Genomic DNA, 15508 nt, shown 5'->3' with positions numbered 1-15508 from the left:
TCTCACTCTGTTGCCCAGGCTTGAGGGCAGTGGTGTGATCATAACTCATTGCAGTCTCAAACTGCTGGGCTCAGCAATCCTCCTGCCTCAACCTCCTGAGTAGCTAGGACTATAGGTGTGTGCCATAACACCTGGCTATTTTTTAAATTTTCTATAGAGAGGGGATCTTGCTGTATTGCCCAGGCTGGTTTCAAACTCCTGGTCTCAAGTGATGAGTGCTGGGATTATAGGCATAAGCCACTGTGTCTGGCCCCTAAAGTTTCTTTTTTTAATGAAACGATGGTGATAATGGGTTGTTCAAAAAGAGACCATCTTTTGGCAAAATAAAGAAGACCATCTTATGGTCACTATTGGCAAAATAAACAAGATGACAACACTTTGACCTCTATTTTTTTTTATTTTTTTATTTTGCTGGCCAGTGAAATCTAAAACTCTTGGAACTGCTGCCCTGATCAAATACATTTTCTTGAAAGTAGCAATTAGAATTTGAGTGGAGTATCTTCTATTATTTTTATTGGTATTAACTTAAATCAGCTTGTCACAGTACCTTACAGCATATTTATATATTAGCTCGTCTTGTTTTCTCCACTTTTCACGTATTACAAGGAGGAATTAAGCTCATTATCACCATTTTACAGAGGAGCATGTTGAAACTTAAGTGAAGTATCTTATTGTCAGTTACACAGTGAGTCAAAAGATGTATTACTAGAACACAGTCTCCTGATGTTCTAGGTCAGTACTAATTGCACAGGGAGAACAAATGGTGTTTAATTTCTCAGAGCAACTCTGTCAGGTAGGAGCACTGTGTTAAGAATCTGAGGCTATTTCTGTCTTAGGGAGAAAGAGCCTCGAGAGGTTATTAGCGTTTGCCAGGTGAGGAAGGAACATTGGCAGACAGCCTGCCATGTATTTATTCTTCTTGTACTGCCTTATGTCGCCTCACTGAACTTAGTTAAGTGTGGAAAAGGCAAATAAGCTGAGAAAAGAATCATCAGGACGTTTCCTTTTCTTTACTTTGCTTCCTTCGTAGTTCTCCTCCAGCCTTTTTAACAAGTCAGAAGAGCCCAAAGATGAATCTCCTTCTTCATGGAGATTGGGACTCAGAAAAACTGGCAGCCACAACATGCTGAGTGAGGTGGCCAATTCCAGGGAAGCTCTGAGGGACCGAGGCTCTTCCATCTACCGCTCCTCGTCCAGCCCTCGGATTTCTGCTCTGCTGGACAACAAAGATAAGGTGCAGTCTGGGCAGGGTGTGGAGGAATCCCAAGGCAGTTTTTCTTCCATGAAAATTCAACCTCGGGGACAAATGAAAATATTTCCTAAGTTGATTCTGGAAGTACTTACCTTTAAAGGGAAACAGGCACATTGATAGTTTAATCAAGTAGCTATTTGCTTGCTATTATTTACTTGGCCATAAAAGAAAAGTTTTAAGAATAGCTTTTCCTTTTGACTTACCTTTACATTCATTCCTTCCTTACCCATTTACCTACAGCATAAAATGGATCAGAACCATGAAAGTTTGGATATGACCTAAAAGATTCTATGAACCAATATCAGAAACTTCTAAAAGCAAAGTTCCTTAGCTGGACTTTGAATCTTGATGAAACTCAGGCAAATTAGCACTTAGAAAAAAATTTTTTAGCTTGTCCTTTTTAATTAATTTGGAAGTATGATCAGGCTAACTTTACAAGCAGTTCATCTGTATATTCATCTAAGATGAATAAATTTTTATTCACTTGGGGCTCCAGATTGTATAGGGTTCACTTGGTGCTTTTCTCTGGAGTCAGGTGTTTCTTGTAATCATAGTCCTCTTGTTTTATTTATTTATTTGTTTTTATTTTTTTTGAGACAGAGTCTCACTGTGTTGCCCGGGTTAGAGTGCCATGGCATCAGCTTAGCTCACAGCAACCTCAAACTCCTGGGCTCAAGCAATCCTTCTGTCTCAGCCTCCCGAATAGCTGGGACTATAGGCATGCACCACCATGCCCAGCTAATTTTTTCTCTCTCTATTTTTAGTTGGCCAATTACTTTCTTTCTATTTTTAGTAGAGACAGGGTCTCACTCTTGCTCAGGCTGGTTTTAAACTCCTGACCTTGAGTGATCCACCTGCCTCAGTCTCCCAGAGTGCTAAGATTACAGGCATGAACCACCACACCCAGCCCAGTCCTCTTGCTTTATATTGCATTTCTGGAGACTACTCAGAGAGCTGAGGGTATTGGTTGGATATGTATTCTGCATGTCCCTAAGAAAGCTGCATTTCAAGGAAAAGATATGCTGGTGACTATATAAGGCTTATTTCATGAAGAACATTAGAGTGGAGCTTTCTGTTTGTGGCTTTTCAAAGCCTCCCCCTCTGTCTTGGCAGAGCTGCTGCTTTATGTGATTTGTGCTGCTGTTTTCTTTATTTGATCATCCTGACTTTTCTCATGAGAATTTTTTCCCTACATACTGATTTTTAATGGAGGAAAGTTAGGAATAAGCTTTTGAAAGCTTTTATAATACCTTTTATAATACCGCTCAAAATGAAATTGATGTGGAATCCAGAAATAAGATTATATAGGTTATATTAAGGTTTTTTTTTTACCCAAAATGTTTTACACTATGTCCATATTGTACCTTTCTTGTGCTTTGCTTGTTTTTATTTTACAGGAGAGAGAAAACAAAAGCTATTTTAGTTCACTAGCACCTCGGAGACTCAGCAACACAAGTGACAGTGAAGAAAAGGAGAACAGGTAATCTTAATAGAGGCCAAAAGATAGTCATCTTTAGCTTTGTGGTGTAATCTTTAGTGGTGTAATCATCTCCTGGCCATTACTGCTCTGCATTTTTTTTCACAGATGTCCTTTGCACATTATGAATTGTTTGTTCCTTCTGCTTAGAACACCTCTCAGCCCTTACACTCTTGCTTTTGCCAGTTCTTCACCCTTTAAATTCCAACTCCAGCTTAGAGCTTACTGTCTGTAGAAACTCTTCCCTGACCTTCTGAGCATGGATTGATTTAGGCCACCAGCAGGCTCTGTAAAGGTAGGGTCTATGTCTATCTGGACCCCTACTCCTAGCACAGTGCCTACCACATAGTAAACTAAAAATAATGTTATTTAATTGAATTGTGCAACTTCTAGTTCGTAAATAGGTAAAATTAAAGTCTTCCTAATGAATATAGAGATTTTGAAGTATTGCTGGATCTCAGGGAAGAATCTGATTTAGAACTTTTCTTCTCAAATTGTGGTCCTCCAACCAGCAGTGTTGTCATCACCTGGGAGCATGTTAGAACTACAGAATTTCAGGCCCCACTCCAGACCTGCTGAGGTAGAACCTGCATTTTACCAAAATTCCCTAAGTTATTCAAATACATGTTAGAGATTGAGAAGGACTGCTCTAGAGAACCTTGTGAAGTATGGAGACCCATAGCTTTTGTAGCAAAGACCCTGAGTTATCAATTGTGGATACAGCCCCTTCCTGGATGTTTTTTCATTTATAATGTTAAAGAGGCTTCTAGCAAGTCTTTCTCCCCTTTCTCCTTCGGTAGTAACCCCTTTCCCAGGTAATCTCTGGGTAACAGACTTTTCCATTTTCCTCACCACTCACTACTCTGCTTAACTTATGAACCACCTACTACTGGGGAGTGATTGCAAGGCATTTTTTAAATGAGGAACAGAAGTGATTTCTCATTACAAAAAGGTTAGAGACCTTTGACATGAAGAATTTGGTACCTGTTTAGTTGGCTTTGGGGCTGATAAAAGAAAGCAGACGGTGATACCATCTGTACAGAAAATAGATATATAAAACAAAGAATCACCTGAAAAATGTGTCCATTTCTTTAACCATGTTACGATTTGTCTGTCTGGCTCTTCTCTCCCTGTTTGCATTGTTTGATGGACAGAAACTAGAGGTAAGAATCAGTGTTTTGTTTTCCTTTCATGCCTCTGCAGAGAATCAGCTGTTAACCTAGTGAGGAGTGGCTCCTATACCCGGCAGCTATGGAGGGATGAAGCAAAGGGAAGTGAAACCCCGCAGACAATTGCTCCTTCCACCTATGTATCAACCTACTTGAAAAGGTACCAGGCTCAAAGGGGTGGGAGATGATTTTCATTCACTCTGGCCATGGGAATATGGGTAATAATTGCATGCTTTTTAATATCTAATTAGCATCACAAAAATGAATCAAAGGATAAATTACTTTTAGATTTCTTGGAACTAACTTCTTGACTAATTTAAAATTAAAATTAATTAATTTTCTTAATAACTGAATTAAAGTAAGCTAATTCCAAATTCTCACTACAGATCTGGCTTTATACTCCATTCTCTCAGTCCTATTAAAATCTTCAATGAGAAGTGACTTTCAGCAATCTCTGGGCAAGACTGAATTTAAATCATCCTTGTCCAGTAACTGGTTCTCCTTTTTCTAAAACTAGAGCAGTTCTCATCTCAAGTTATATTTTGTGGGGAGGAAGGCGGGGGATATTTTAGGGTGGTGAGGGGAGGGAAATGGGGAGTTTTCTATTGCATTAAAGAAGTTTCATATTGAAGCCTGTTAATTTAGGGACTTGAGTTGTTTTTTTTTTTTATGACTTTAATGGCCCTCAGATCCATCAAGATGTGAAACTCGCAAGTTTGGTGCAGAGAAGGTACATGAGTTTCCTTCCTCTTTTCTCATCTATATTCCCTTTTCTGCAGTTATTTTCTTTGTCAAGTACTAGCCAGCAAACAAAGCACCTTTGCCAGAGCCATTATGCTATAAAATACACTTAATTAATATTTTAATTTGAACTTTGCTGCTGATGTGAAAGAATCTGTTTTTCATTGCTTACTTTGAATTCTTTCTTCACTTCCATTTAACCCCTCCAATTGCCTCCTCACACCACAGCCTTCATCATTAGGTTTTTTTAGATGATTTGTGGGTTACCTTAGAAACAGGCCTTGGCCATAGACTGTATGAGCAGATTAACTCTTTGGGATCAAAACTTATTTCCACTTGACAGGAGGACTTGTCAACTAGCTAATGTTGGAACATGGGAAGTAGTAAGCTATAGAGCAAAGAGCCACTGTTGTCTTTTAATGTTCTTTAGTTCCGCAGATACATCCTATAAGAAAGGGCCCACCTTTGAAAGTATGCAAGTAGAGTTCAGGGATCTCACTGACTCTTTATTATATAAACCAGGTGTTTTTGGCTTTATGAGGCTATGGCTTGTTTGTTTTAATGACTAAGGCCTTGGTCTACCTAGGTACATTACTCGTTATGGTTGAATCCAAGAACAAGAAAACTTTTCTAAGAAAATGATGTTCTAGATCTAGGAAAGAGAGAAAGCTGACATTTAATTTCCAGGCAGGGAGTTATTTTGCGGTCAATTTGTTGATTTTCATGATCCAAATCATCAGCAAATGGGATGAAAAACATTTGGTTTAATAGATGTAGTTTGGCAAAGTTATGGTGAACAAAGGAGGGAAGCACTGCCTCTATTTAGGGTGGAAAGCATGCTTAATGACGTGGGCACTTTTTGAGAAAGGATCTACCACTTGCTTCATACCTTGGATTTCCAAAGCTTTTCTTCTGTAACCCTAAAGCACTTTATGATTTTATGAAATTCTATCTTCTGATGTTTTCAAGAGGAAAGAATCATATGCCATCACCATTTAAAAGAGAAAGTCTGAAGAAAAATTTGTCATTCCCTGGCTGTGCCAAACCTGGGTTTACTTTCCATTTTCTAGTTCATCTCATGTCTTTTGGCAGAAATTTCTTTCACGTGGCCTTTGGAAAATGCTTATTTTCCAAAGAAGGCTTCATAGCTTTTGTTTTGATCACCCCCCTCAAGTATCTCATTATTCTTATAGTCAAGAAGTATTTTTAAAATTTTAATCCAAAGAATTTTTTGCTACAATTGAGATAGTTCTTACCTGTTTTCAATTAAAACAAAGAAAAGTTGCCTTTTATTGCTCATACAGGATCACTTTCTAGACTTAAAACTTTAAATCCTCCCAAAGGCATTTTTGCTTTGGGCTAAATAAATGCAGTTCTCAAAATCATTTTTTAACATAGCTTCTTTACTCTTCTCTACTTTAAAATTTTAAATCTCTGCTCCAAAACCTCTCCAAATTCTCTGGTCTTACTTTAGCTTTTGCAGTGCTATTTCTATGTCAGGTAGACATGTGGGATTGCATGATTTTTGCCTTGGATTTGTTGGGAATTATTTTTTCAAATGAAATTATTCTGTTGCTTATTATTTCCCTTTCTTAGCCTCTACTCTTGTCATATATTCTACTTTCCTGCTTTTTCTTGTTAAATATCATCTCTGTTCCTTCACATTCCTTCATTCTTTTGGATGATTGACCAAAAGATCATCCTTCAAAGAGTGATGATTCCTTCACTCTTGCGGATGATTGCCTGCTTGCTGCCAGTGACCCAGCTCTAGCTGGAGTTGATCACTCCGCTTCTCAGTGGTCATACCCTCTCTTTGGTCTGCATTCCTTTTAAGTGCACAATCTGGGTGGGAAGGTGGTGCTGGGAAATGGTGAGTGAGCAGCATGTCCTGAAGAAAGTGACTGTGTGCTATTTTGCAGTGCTTCATTTGGTAGAAGTAGTGACCCCACAAGTCCCTACATTTCAGCCAATCGCAATTCATCTCCTGCTACCTCACCCATTACCATTGGTTCATCTACCTCTCAGGGCACCCAGTGGCAACCTGCCTCTTCTTGCCCTGCACCAATCAGTGCAAACACTACCGCATCTGTACACCATGGCAGGTAAGGCTTCTTGGAGCCATTTGAGTTGCACTCATCAAAGTTAATGCCTCTGAAAACACATATGAGATTTGAACCAGATTTCATCGCTGTAGAAGCATGTTTGCATTGCTGTGAAAATGTCTGTAATTTAATGAGGATGCTTTTGCTTTGATTTTTATTAGCCAGTCAACAGTTACTTATTGAATAATCCTAGGGTATGTGTCAGTGTACTTCGTGTATAGGTATCAACTAAATATGCCTGCTTTCATCTCTGAAAAACCTTACCAGTTGTGATTATAATGTGAGGGCCATATTATTGTGGTAAATTAAATATAAAAAAATATTGCCATATTTTACTTATGTTAATTTTCTAGTAATTATGAGTAGAAATCTCTTGTATTTAGTCTTTTTAGAAGATAGCAAACGAGGGCTGTCCAGAAAGTATCTAGCTATTATTAATATAATGAGAATGGTTTGCTTGACATCAATGTAATCTGGCAACCAAGGCGAGTGGACTAGAATGCGCATGTGTGAACAATGACAACTTCACTGTATTAGTCAGTGGGGTGCTAGACGCCATTGAGTGAGCGTGTATACTGTGTGGACACCGTATGCAAAATTACTGAGCAAGTAGAGCGACAAATCTGCTTCAAATTTTGCATTAAGCTTGAACATTCCTCTGCAAAAACTGTTTGGATGATTCAGAAGGCTTTCGGGGATGATGCAACAAGTGCAGCGCAAATAAAAGCGTGGCACAGATGCTTCAAAGATGGCTGAGAATCTGTTGAAATTGATCCACATTCTGGAAGGCCTGCAATAAGCAGAACACCTGAGAATATTGAATGTGTACAGGTTAGGTTAAGACATGCTGGGACAACTGTGTGAAAGTCCCAGTGTGCCTGCTTTGAAGGGGAATGAGGCTTCATTGTCCTATGTACAATGTTTCTTGTAATTTGTGTCTTCTTCAATCAATGTCCCTATTTTTCATATTTCATGGCTGGATACTTGCTGGACAGCCTTCGTACAAAACCCAAATCAGAAGGAAAAGTAACTTAGGTTCCACAAGCCTCCCTGTGGAGCCTTCTAAAAACTTCCAGCCAATGAGAGTGTTTTGCTGGAAACAGTATGAGAAGGGAGAGATGTGTGTTTGTCTAAAATGTGTTCTGGGGGCAGTATCTTCTTGGTTTTTTAGTTCATCTAAGGGGTAGCATGGCAGAGTGTCATTGTGAAAGTACAGCAAGACTGTGGCTGTGATTTTAACTGTGGTTTTTAATCCTTTATGTGTGGCCAGAGACCTTTCCACTTTTGGGTATGGCAAAGGGTCTCCTATTTTGAGTCTTGTTTCTACAACTGACACAAAGAAAATGAAAACATGTTCTATCCAATGTTCTATCCACTATCCAACATGTTCTATCCACTATCCAATGATAGTGTTACTGTAAGAACACTGATGATGATGGTGCTTGATTGATATTTGTCAGTTTACTAAATGTCTTTCCCTAAAATAAGTGGTGATCACTAATTCGCCTAGGAGGGACGGGTTTATGATGGGTTATTAATACTAATACTGTATAATTATGGAGAAATTTATTAGATCTCCATAATAATCTAGTTGTATAGACATAGTAAATATTATCACCATAGATGAAAAAATTGAAACACAGAGGTTACTTGAGTAACTATTAAGGGCTGGAACTGGGGGAAAATAATTATAGCTACCATTTGTTGAACCCCATTTTACGTGACAGGCATTGCATTAGGTATGGCACAAAAATTATATTGGGATTTGGTTTACTCACACATAGCAGTAAATCCAAATAATAGTGGCTTAAATAAGATAAAGGTTTATTTTTTTCTTGCACTTTGGGAATTCCAGAAATAGGGCTGGCACAGTAGCTCCAAAGCCATTCAAGGATCCAGGTTTTTTCTGTCTTTCTGCTCCACAATCCTTACACCATGGCTTCTGTTTCCATGGGTTGCCTCATGGTCCAAAATAACTGCTGGAGCTCTAGCCATCCTGACTGCACTCTAGGCAGGAAGGAGGAGGAAAGATAGAAGCAGACAAAGAGGGAATACCTCTGAACTGAGAATTTTCCTAGAAGTATAAGTTTTCTGCTGCTTATATTATATCTCCTTGAATACCTCTAGCAGCCAGGGAGACTTTGAAAAATGTGGATTTTAACTAGGGTCCTTGCTGCCCTCACAAGTATAGGAATTCTGTTAGGAAGGAAAAAAGGGAAAATGGATATGGGCTAGGAAACAAGTTGTCTCAAACATATACATATTATTTATAGTCTCATAATGAGCTCCCCAATATATGAAGTAGTATTTTATGGATGAGGAACCAGAGACCAAGAGCTTAATCCTCTGCCCAATGTCACACAGCTAGTGAGGAACTAAGGTAGGATTTGAACTTAGATTTGTCTATTTCAAAGCTCTTGTCTATGTTGTCACTATTACATTTCCACTGAGTTTATATTTTATTCATATTACTAGTTTAGGTGCTCTACATACATTATTTTATTTAATCATTTACAAGAGCCCTGTGTCATATCCCCGTTTTAGATGAAGAAGAGATCAGAGAGGTTAAATTGCCTTAAACTTAGTCCTAAGTGGTTCCAAAGCCCATATTTATTCTACTCCATTGTATAGCCTCTGAACCCTGCTGTAGTTTTTCCTATTCTGCTGCTAACCATCTACTTGTAAAATTGTACCACATTTCAAAATAATAGTAAAAGTCATATTACATAATTTAGTAAAATTAAATTTTAAAATTATGTAAATTATATATTACATAATTTAGTAAAATTAAATCCTTGGCATTTCTATAGCATAAGAAATTATAGAAAGACCAAAACATGTTATTAACCTAAAAAAGAACTTCAGGTAAGGTTTTGATAAGTATAACTTTTTATAGCTATATTTCTGGCTAATTTTATTAGTACTTCATATAGGCTCATATCCTGTAAGTCTGAGGAATTGTTTTCCTTCAGTTTTTTTAATTAGAAAACAAACATAGGCCAGGTGTGGTGGCTCACATGCCTATAATCCTAGCACTTTGGTAGGCTGAGGTAAGAGGAACACTTGAGGCCAGGAGTTTGAGACCAGACTGAGCAATATAGTGAGACCCCATCTCTACAAAAATATAAAAAAAATTAGCTGGGTATGGTAGCCTTTGCCTGTATTCTCAGTTACTTGGGAGGCTGAAGCAGGAGGATCTCTTGAGCCCAGGAGCTTGAGGTTGCAGTGTGCTATGATGACGCCACTGTATTGCAGCCTCCTGGGTGATGGGATAAGACCCAGTCCCATTCATTCATTCATTAATAAATAAATTCACATTTTTTTCTGAGTCATTAATTGCTCTGGAGAGGTAGCTTATATTTTTTAGATACTACTTCCATCTTTAAAAATATTCTATCTTTATATTTGTATCTGGGTACCATATTTATATTTTTATGTTCTGATTATTATTATTATTATTATTTTTTTGAGACAGAGTCTCACTTTGTTGCCCCGGCTAGAGTGAGTGCCGTGGCGTCAGCCTAGCTCACAGCAACCTCAGTCTCCTGGGCTCAGGTGATCCTTCTGCCTCAGCCTCCAGAGTAGCTGGGACTACAGGCATGTGCCACCATGCCCAGCTAGTTTTTTGTATATATATTTTTAGTTGGTCAATTAATTTCTTTCTATTTTTAGTAGAGACAGGGTCTTGCTCAGGCTAGTTTTGAACTCCTGACCTCAAGCAATCCACCCGCCTCGGCCTCCCAGAGAGCTAGGATTATAGGCATGAGCCACCACGCCCGGCCTATGTTCTGATTATTTAAGTTTATTCTAATAATGTGATTATTAGGAAATAAGCTTATAGATACTTGTGAACATTTCTGCTAATAATTGGGAGTAGGTGGAAAAAACAGATTTTTAACATTCACGCTTTTCATTGCTTTCTGCATTTCTGTATCAATTTTGGATCTCTGTTACCACAGCAACAAGCTGTGACATCACAAATGATAGCTTTTTGGGTAGAGAGCCAATAGTTGTTCCCAACTCTTTGTTAAGAAACAAAGATCTTATTTTCATGCAAATGACTTTAATTATATAGCTTGTTGTTGAAAAGTGTGTAGTTAAGGTTACATATAGAATCCTATTCGGTTTTTGTTTCAATTTGTCGCTTAGGCAGTTATAAATATAGACAATTAGGCATTTGGTTAAATGGAAAGAGAGAGCAGTTGCTGAACTACGTGAGGGAGAACTAAACATACTGAGATTATAGAGTATTTATCAATTGTCTCTGGATAATTCAAGAAGATGCTCATCAGATCTAGGCTGAAGACTACCACAAAGACTCCCACTGCCAAGAATTAAGGGACAGGTGGAGACTAATATCGTAAGTGACTTTTTCATGTATAAAGAGGCCCTGTCTCTGTGTGCATGTGTGTGAAGACCAGATGCTACTGGGGAGTCATTTAAAGCACTCTTGCATATGTCACTATCTTGCCTTGTGCCATAGCTAATGATTTTTGTTTGTTTTTTAATCTCGGGCAAAAAAAAAAAAAAAAAAATCTCATAAAATGTAATTTGTCAGGCAAAGGATTTTAGACCAAATGTGTAATCATACTGTTTCAAGATTTAAGGGCTCAAAATAAGAAACAAACAAATAAAATCTGAGCAAGAAGATTCTCCAGTTAAACCTCTCTCTAACCCTTCTCTCTCTATACCAGTGCTTTGTTGTGCAGCATGCCTAACCATTCTCCTTCTGCCTGTCTCTTTTTTATTTCAGGATTCCTCCCAAATCCCAGTCTGACTCGATAGCAGAGAAAACAGCAGACAATGTCTCTTCTAGCACTCCACTCTGTGTGATCACCAATCGCCCTCCACCTAGCACTGCCAATGGGGTTTCAGCTGCCACTGTGCTCTCCACTGCTGGGACAGACTCCTCTGCGGAAGCCAGGGAGAAGAGGAGGTATGTTAGGTCACTGATTTTACTTGTAGGACTCCGCTTTGAGGTAGGAGATACAGGAGTGGGTGTAAAGTCTTTTCCCCAATCTCAAATAAATTTATGAAAATAGATCTTCATATTACTGTTTGGGTTCTGTCTTTTGTTTCTGGGCGTTTTTTGGCAGAGATCTCAGTTATTTCTGATTATCCAACATAGACGCTTATTATATTATGGTTATAGGGCATATCTTTTTCTATTTGGATATAGCCAGTTGTTAGGCATTTCTATTAGGATATAGCCAGTTGTTAGGCATTATTTCTGCATTTTTGTGATGAGAACCTGAAGCACAGAGAAGAATCTTTTGTTTTGTTCTGAGTAGTTTATGATGACCTCTCTGGCAGCAAAGAAAGGTAACAGTATGATAAAAGACTCAAAGAAATAAAGCTTGGATATCAAGTTTGTTTTTTTTTTTTAACAGCCCTGCCCCCACTCACAGGGATATCAAGTTTTAATTAATTTGAGAAGAATACCAGAAAAAGGAAATGAGTAGTATATGATGATATGGTTGAAGGATAGAGACTGGCTTATTCTGGAATTTCTTTAGAGAGAAGTTATGAGAGAACAATTGTGAATTGACATAGGAGAGACTTAAGGTAGAAGCTAAGAAGAACTTTTTGATTGTCAGGATTAAGAGAAGCTGTGGAAGATGTGGCCAAGGGATAATGGGCCATTTCCTCCTCCCTCAAAGAAGTGCAAAAGATAGAATGCACTCCATTTGGGAGTTTCAGATCTAAAGGCGAAGGCTATAATTTTCCCTTCTTAAAACTAGAAAAACAGGTGAAATCTTGTCAAAATTTAGATTTCAGTTTGACTTTATATTATTTTGAATACCCAAAGGAAGGAGATTTTTTATTTATGTGTATGTACGTGTAGTGAGTCAAAAAATCTTATCTATAAGATACAGGTTAAACTTTTTGTTTGTTTATTTATAAGGACAGCTCCAATATGTCTAATATGTCTATTAGAAAGATACATTTTGAGAAGAAAGGGAAATGAGGTGTTAAGTTACTTGGAAAATAGTGCTTTTCTTCTTTTCTTTTTTTTATTTCTTTACATAAAAACTGAAGGAAACCAATTTTCTGAGCTAATAGGTTTCAGAGCTAATAATTTTCCTCTTCTAATTGGCCTCCAGCCAAGGAAATATTAATAAATCAATCTTGAATAGTTAATGCTTATGTATTTAATAGGTCAGATGTAATTTAGATACTATTAATTTCATCTAGAAACTAAATTCAAAAGTAATCTTTTCATTAGGTTAAAAAATTTCTCTTTAAACTATCTTTCTATGCTGAGAGAAATAGAATGAGTTAAATTGATCATTAAGATCATGATCCCAGAAATGAGGAAGAAATTAGTTTTTTTATCAAACTGTATTATTAAATCCCTCATTGCATGAAATATTATTTAGACAAACTTAGATAGTTACTGCCTTGTGGGAATTTCATGACCTTTGGTCAATTACATAATACCTGCTACAGATTTTGGTTTTGTTTTATTTTTATTTTTTGTAGAAACTGGGTCTTGCTATGTTGCCCAGCCTGGTCTTGAAGTCCTAGTCTCAAGCAATTCTCCTGCCTTGGCCTCTGAAAGTGTTGGAATTACAGGCATGAGCCACCACACTGGGCCTTGATTTTGTTTTAGAAGTTTTATTCAATCCACAAATATCTATTGAATACCATACAATTCACCCATTTAAATTGTACAATTTAGTGGTTTTTAGTATGTTCGCAGATATGTACAACCATCATTACAGTCAATTTTAGAACACTTTTATCACCTTAAAGAGAAATCTTGTACCCTTTTGCTATTGGCACCACCCCATATCCCCATTTTCCCCTACCTAAGCAACTACTGATCTATTTTCTGCCTCCATAATCAGTACTTTATTCCTTTTTATGACTGAATAATATTCCAGTGTATGGATATATTACATTTTGTTTGCCCTTTCATAAGTTCATGGATATTTAGGTTATTTCTACCTTTTGATTATTGTGAGTAATGTTACTATAAACATTTTTTTTTTTTTTTTTGAGACAGAGTCTCGCTTTGTTGTCCAGGCTAGAGTGAGTGCCTTGGCGTCAGCCTAGCTCACAGCAACCTCAGACTCCTGGGCTCGAGCGATCCTTCTGCCTCAGCCTCCCAAGTAGCTGGGACTACAGGCATGTGCCACCATGCCTGGCTAATTTTTTATATATATATCAGTTGGCCAATTAATTTCTTTCTATTTATAATAGAGACGGGGTCTCGCTCTTGCTCAGGCTGGTTTTGAACTCCTGACTTCTAGCAATCCGCCCGCCTCGGCCTCCCAGAGTGCTAGGATTACAGGCGTGAGCCACTGCGCCCGGCCACTATAAACATTTTTGTACAAGTTTTTGTATAGACATATGATTTCATTTCTCTGGTCATATACCTAAGGAGTAGAATTTCTGGGTCCTGTGTTACTAGAAGATTTTAAGCAAAAAATAACATGGTCTAACTTATATTTTTTAAAGTACTGGCTTTTAAACACTTGCTGCAGAATTGCATATGAATTGAACAAGGGAAAATGGACAAGAATGGATGTGAGTTTACCAGTAAGGAGACCATTGCAGAAGGGCATGTGAGTGAGAACCGTGGATTGCACTGAGATAATGGTGGAAGAGGTGGGAAAAAGTGAATGGTCTCAAAATATATTTAGGAGATTGTTCCAGCAACATGGTAGATGGAACTTACAAGGCCCCCTTTCCCATGATAAATATAGAAAAATATAGTTGATACTTTACTGGGGAATATTTTAAACAAAAAAGTAAAAAAATATATATATATAGATATTTATTTATTTGAATTCAGAACAATAAAAGGGAACTCTCAAATGATAAAAATGAAGAGAACTCAAAAGCCAGAGCAGTTTGAGTGGCCCAGCATCTGTGCAGAGTCCTGTTTAAATGGGAACCTGCATAGGGTTGGTATTAGACCTATATGTAGACCTTAGGGTTTGGAAGCTCATATTTTAATGCTGTGAGTGTGTAGGAGGGATGGCTCCTGACCTCTACTAGGCTGGGATCTGTAACCAAGAACCGATATCAAGCTAGAAATCTCAAAGGGCTGCCCAGTTCATGAAAAGGGTACTTTGCCCATAGCTCAAAGAAGTAGCAAGGAAGGAGGTCTAAACAAGAGTCTAGACAGGGACAGAAAAGTTATTTGTGAGAAATTTTCACTACCCATGTAGTTTGGAACTCCCAAGCTAAGAATTTAACATAGAAACTGGGTCTGTATTCATGAAACCTTGTGGCGCTGGCACAAGCAATTTCAAAACCACCTTGAAGGAACACATCTATAACCCAGGGTACAAGGGATTTCTATAAAACAATTTCTATCAAAGATGAATTCACATGAAACATAAACACTGAAGGAAATGAATCACCATGAGGGAGAGTCAACAGATACAGGTTCTAAGATAAACTTGTAGATGCAGACTAATATGTAATAGAAGTTTTAAATGCGGAACAGAAACTTCAAACTATATTACTGGAATACATGACAATAATTAGAGGTGACTGGTCGTATTGAAAATAGACACACCTACAGGAACAGTTAGGTAAATGAGTCAGGTGTGGTTTTTAAAATATAAGATTCTGCAAAATTATATCTGTGTAGAGTCCTGTTTAAATGGGAACCCACATATATAAAGCATCTAACAACCATTTATTGAGAGACTGCCATGTACCAGGCACAGAGTTATTAAGAATATAAGGTCACCCCCTCCTCACTACTGCACTTGACTAGTCTTAAAAAAAAAAAAAAAAGAATATAAGG

At 37.7% G+C, this 15508-nt stretch overlaps 1 protein-coding gene across 8 annotated transcripts in view; it reads left to right on the top strand.

The window, feature by feature from the left end:
* Positions 1 to 15508, top strand: part of PPP1R12B (protein phosphatase 1 regulatory subunit 12B) — a 177129-nt gene that overhangs the window by 61568 nt on the left and 100053 nt on the right. For 4 of the 8 annotated variants that reach the window (XR_012914485.1, XM_012744326.3, XM_012744325.2 and 1 more), the window contains exons 10-14: positions 1031 to 1234; positions 2650 to 2732; positions 3933 to 4058; positions 6559 to 6741; positions 11495 to 11677. Coding sequence is in view for 6 of the 8 variants with exons in the window: in XM_012744326.3 (XP_012599780.1) it covers positions 1031 to 1234; positions 2650 to 2732; positions 3933 to 4058; positions 6559 to 6741; positions 11495 to 11677 (779 nt within the window). In the remaining 2 variants the exon portion in view is untranslated. Of the gene's footprint in view, positions 1 to 1030; positions 1235 to 2649; positions 2733 to 3932; positions 4059 to 4587; positions 4629 to 6558; positions 6742 to 11494; positions 11678 to 15508 lie in introns of those variants that run through there. The other 4 variants (XM_012744329.3, XM_012744328.3, XM_075996961.1 and 1 more) reach the window with 3 other exon arrangements.

The sequence above is a fragment of the Microcebus murinus genome, chromosome 23 (assembly GCF_040939455.1).
Source record: "Microcebus murinus isolate Inina chromosome 23, M.murinus_Inina_mat1.0, whole genome shotgun sequence".
NCBI lineage: Eukaryota > Metazoa > Chordata > Mammalia > Primates > Cheirogaleidae > Microcebus > Microcebus murinus.
The sequence above is the reverse complement of the archived record's forward strand: the minus strand, read 5'-3'. Positions and strand labels throughout refer to the sequence as shown.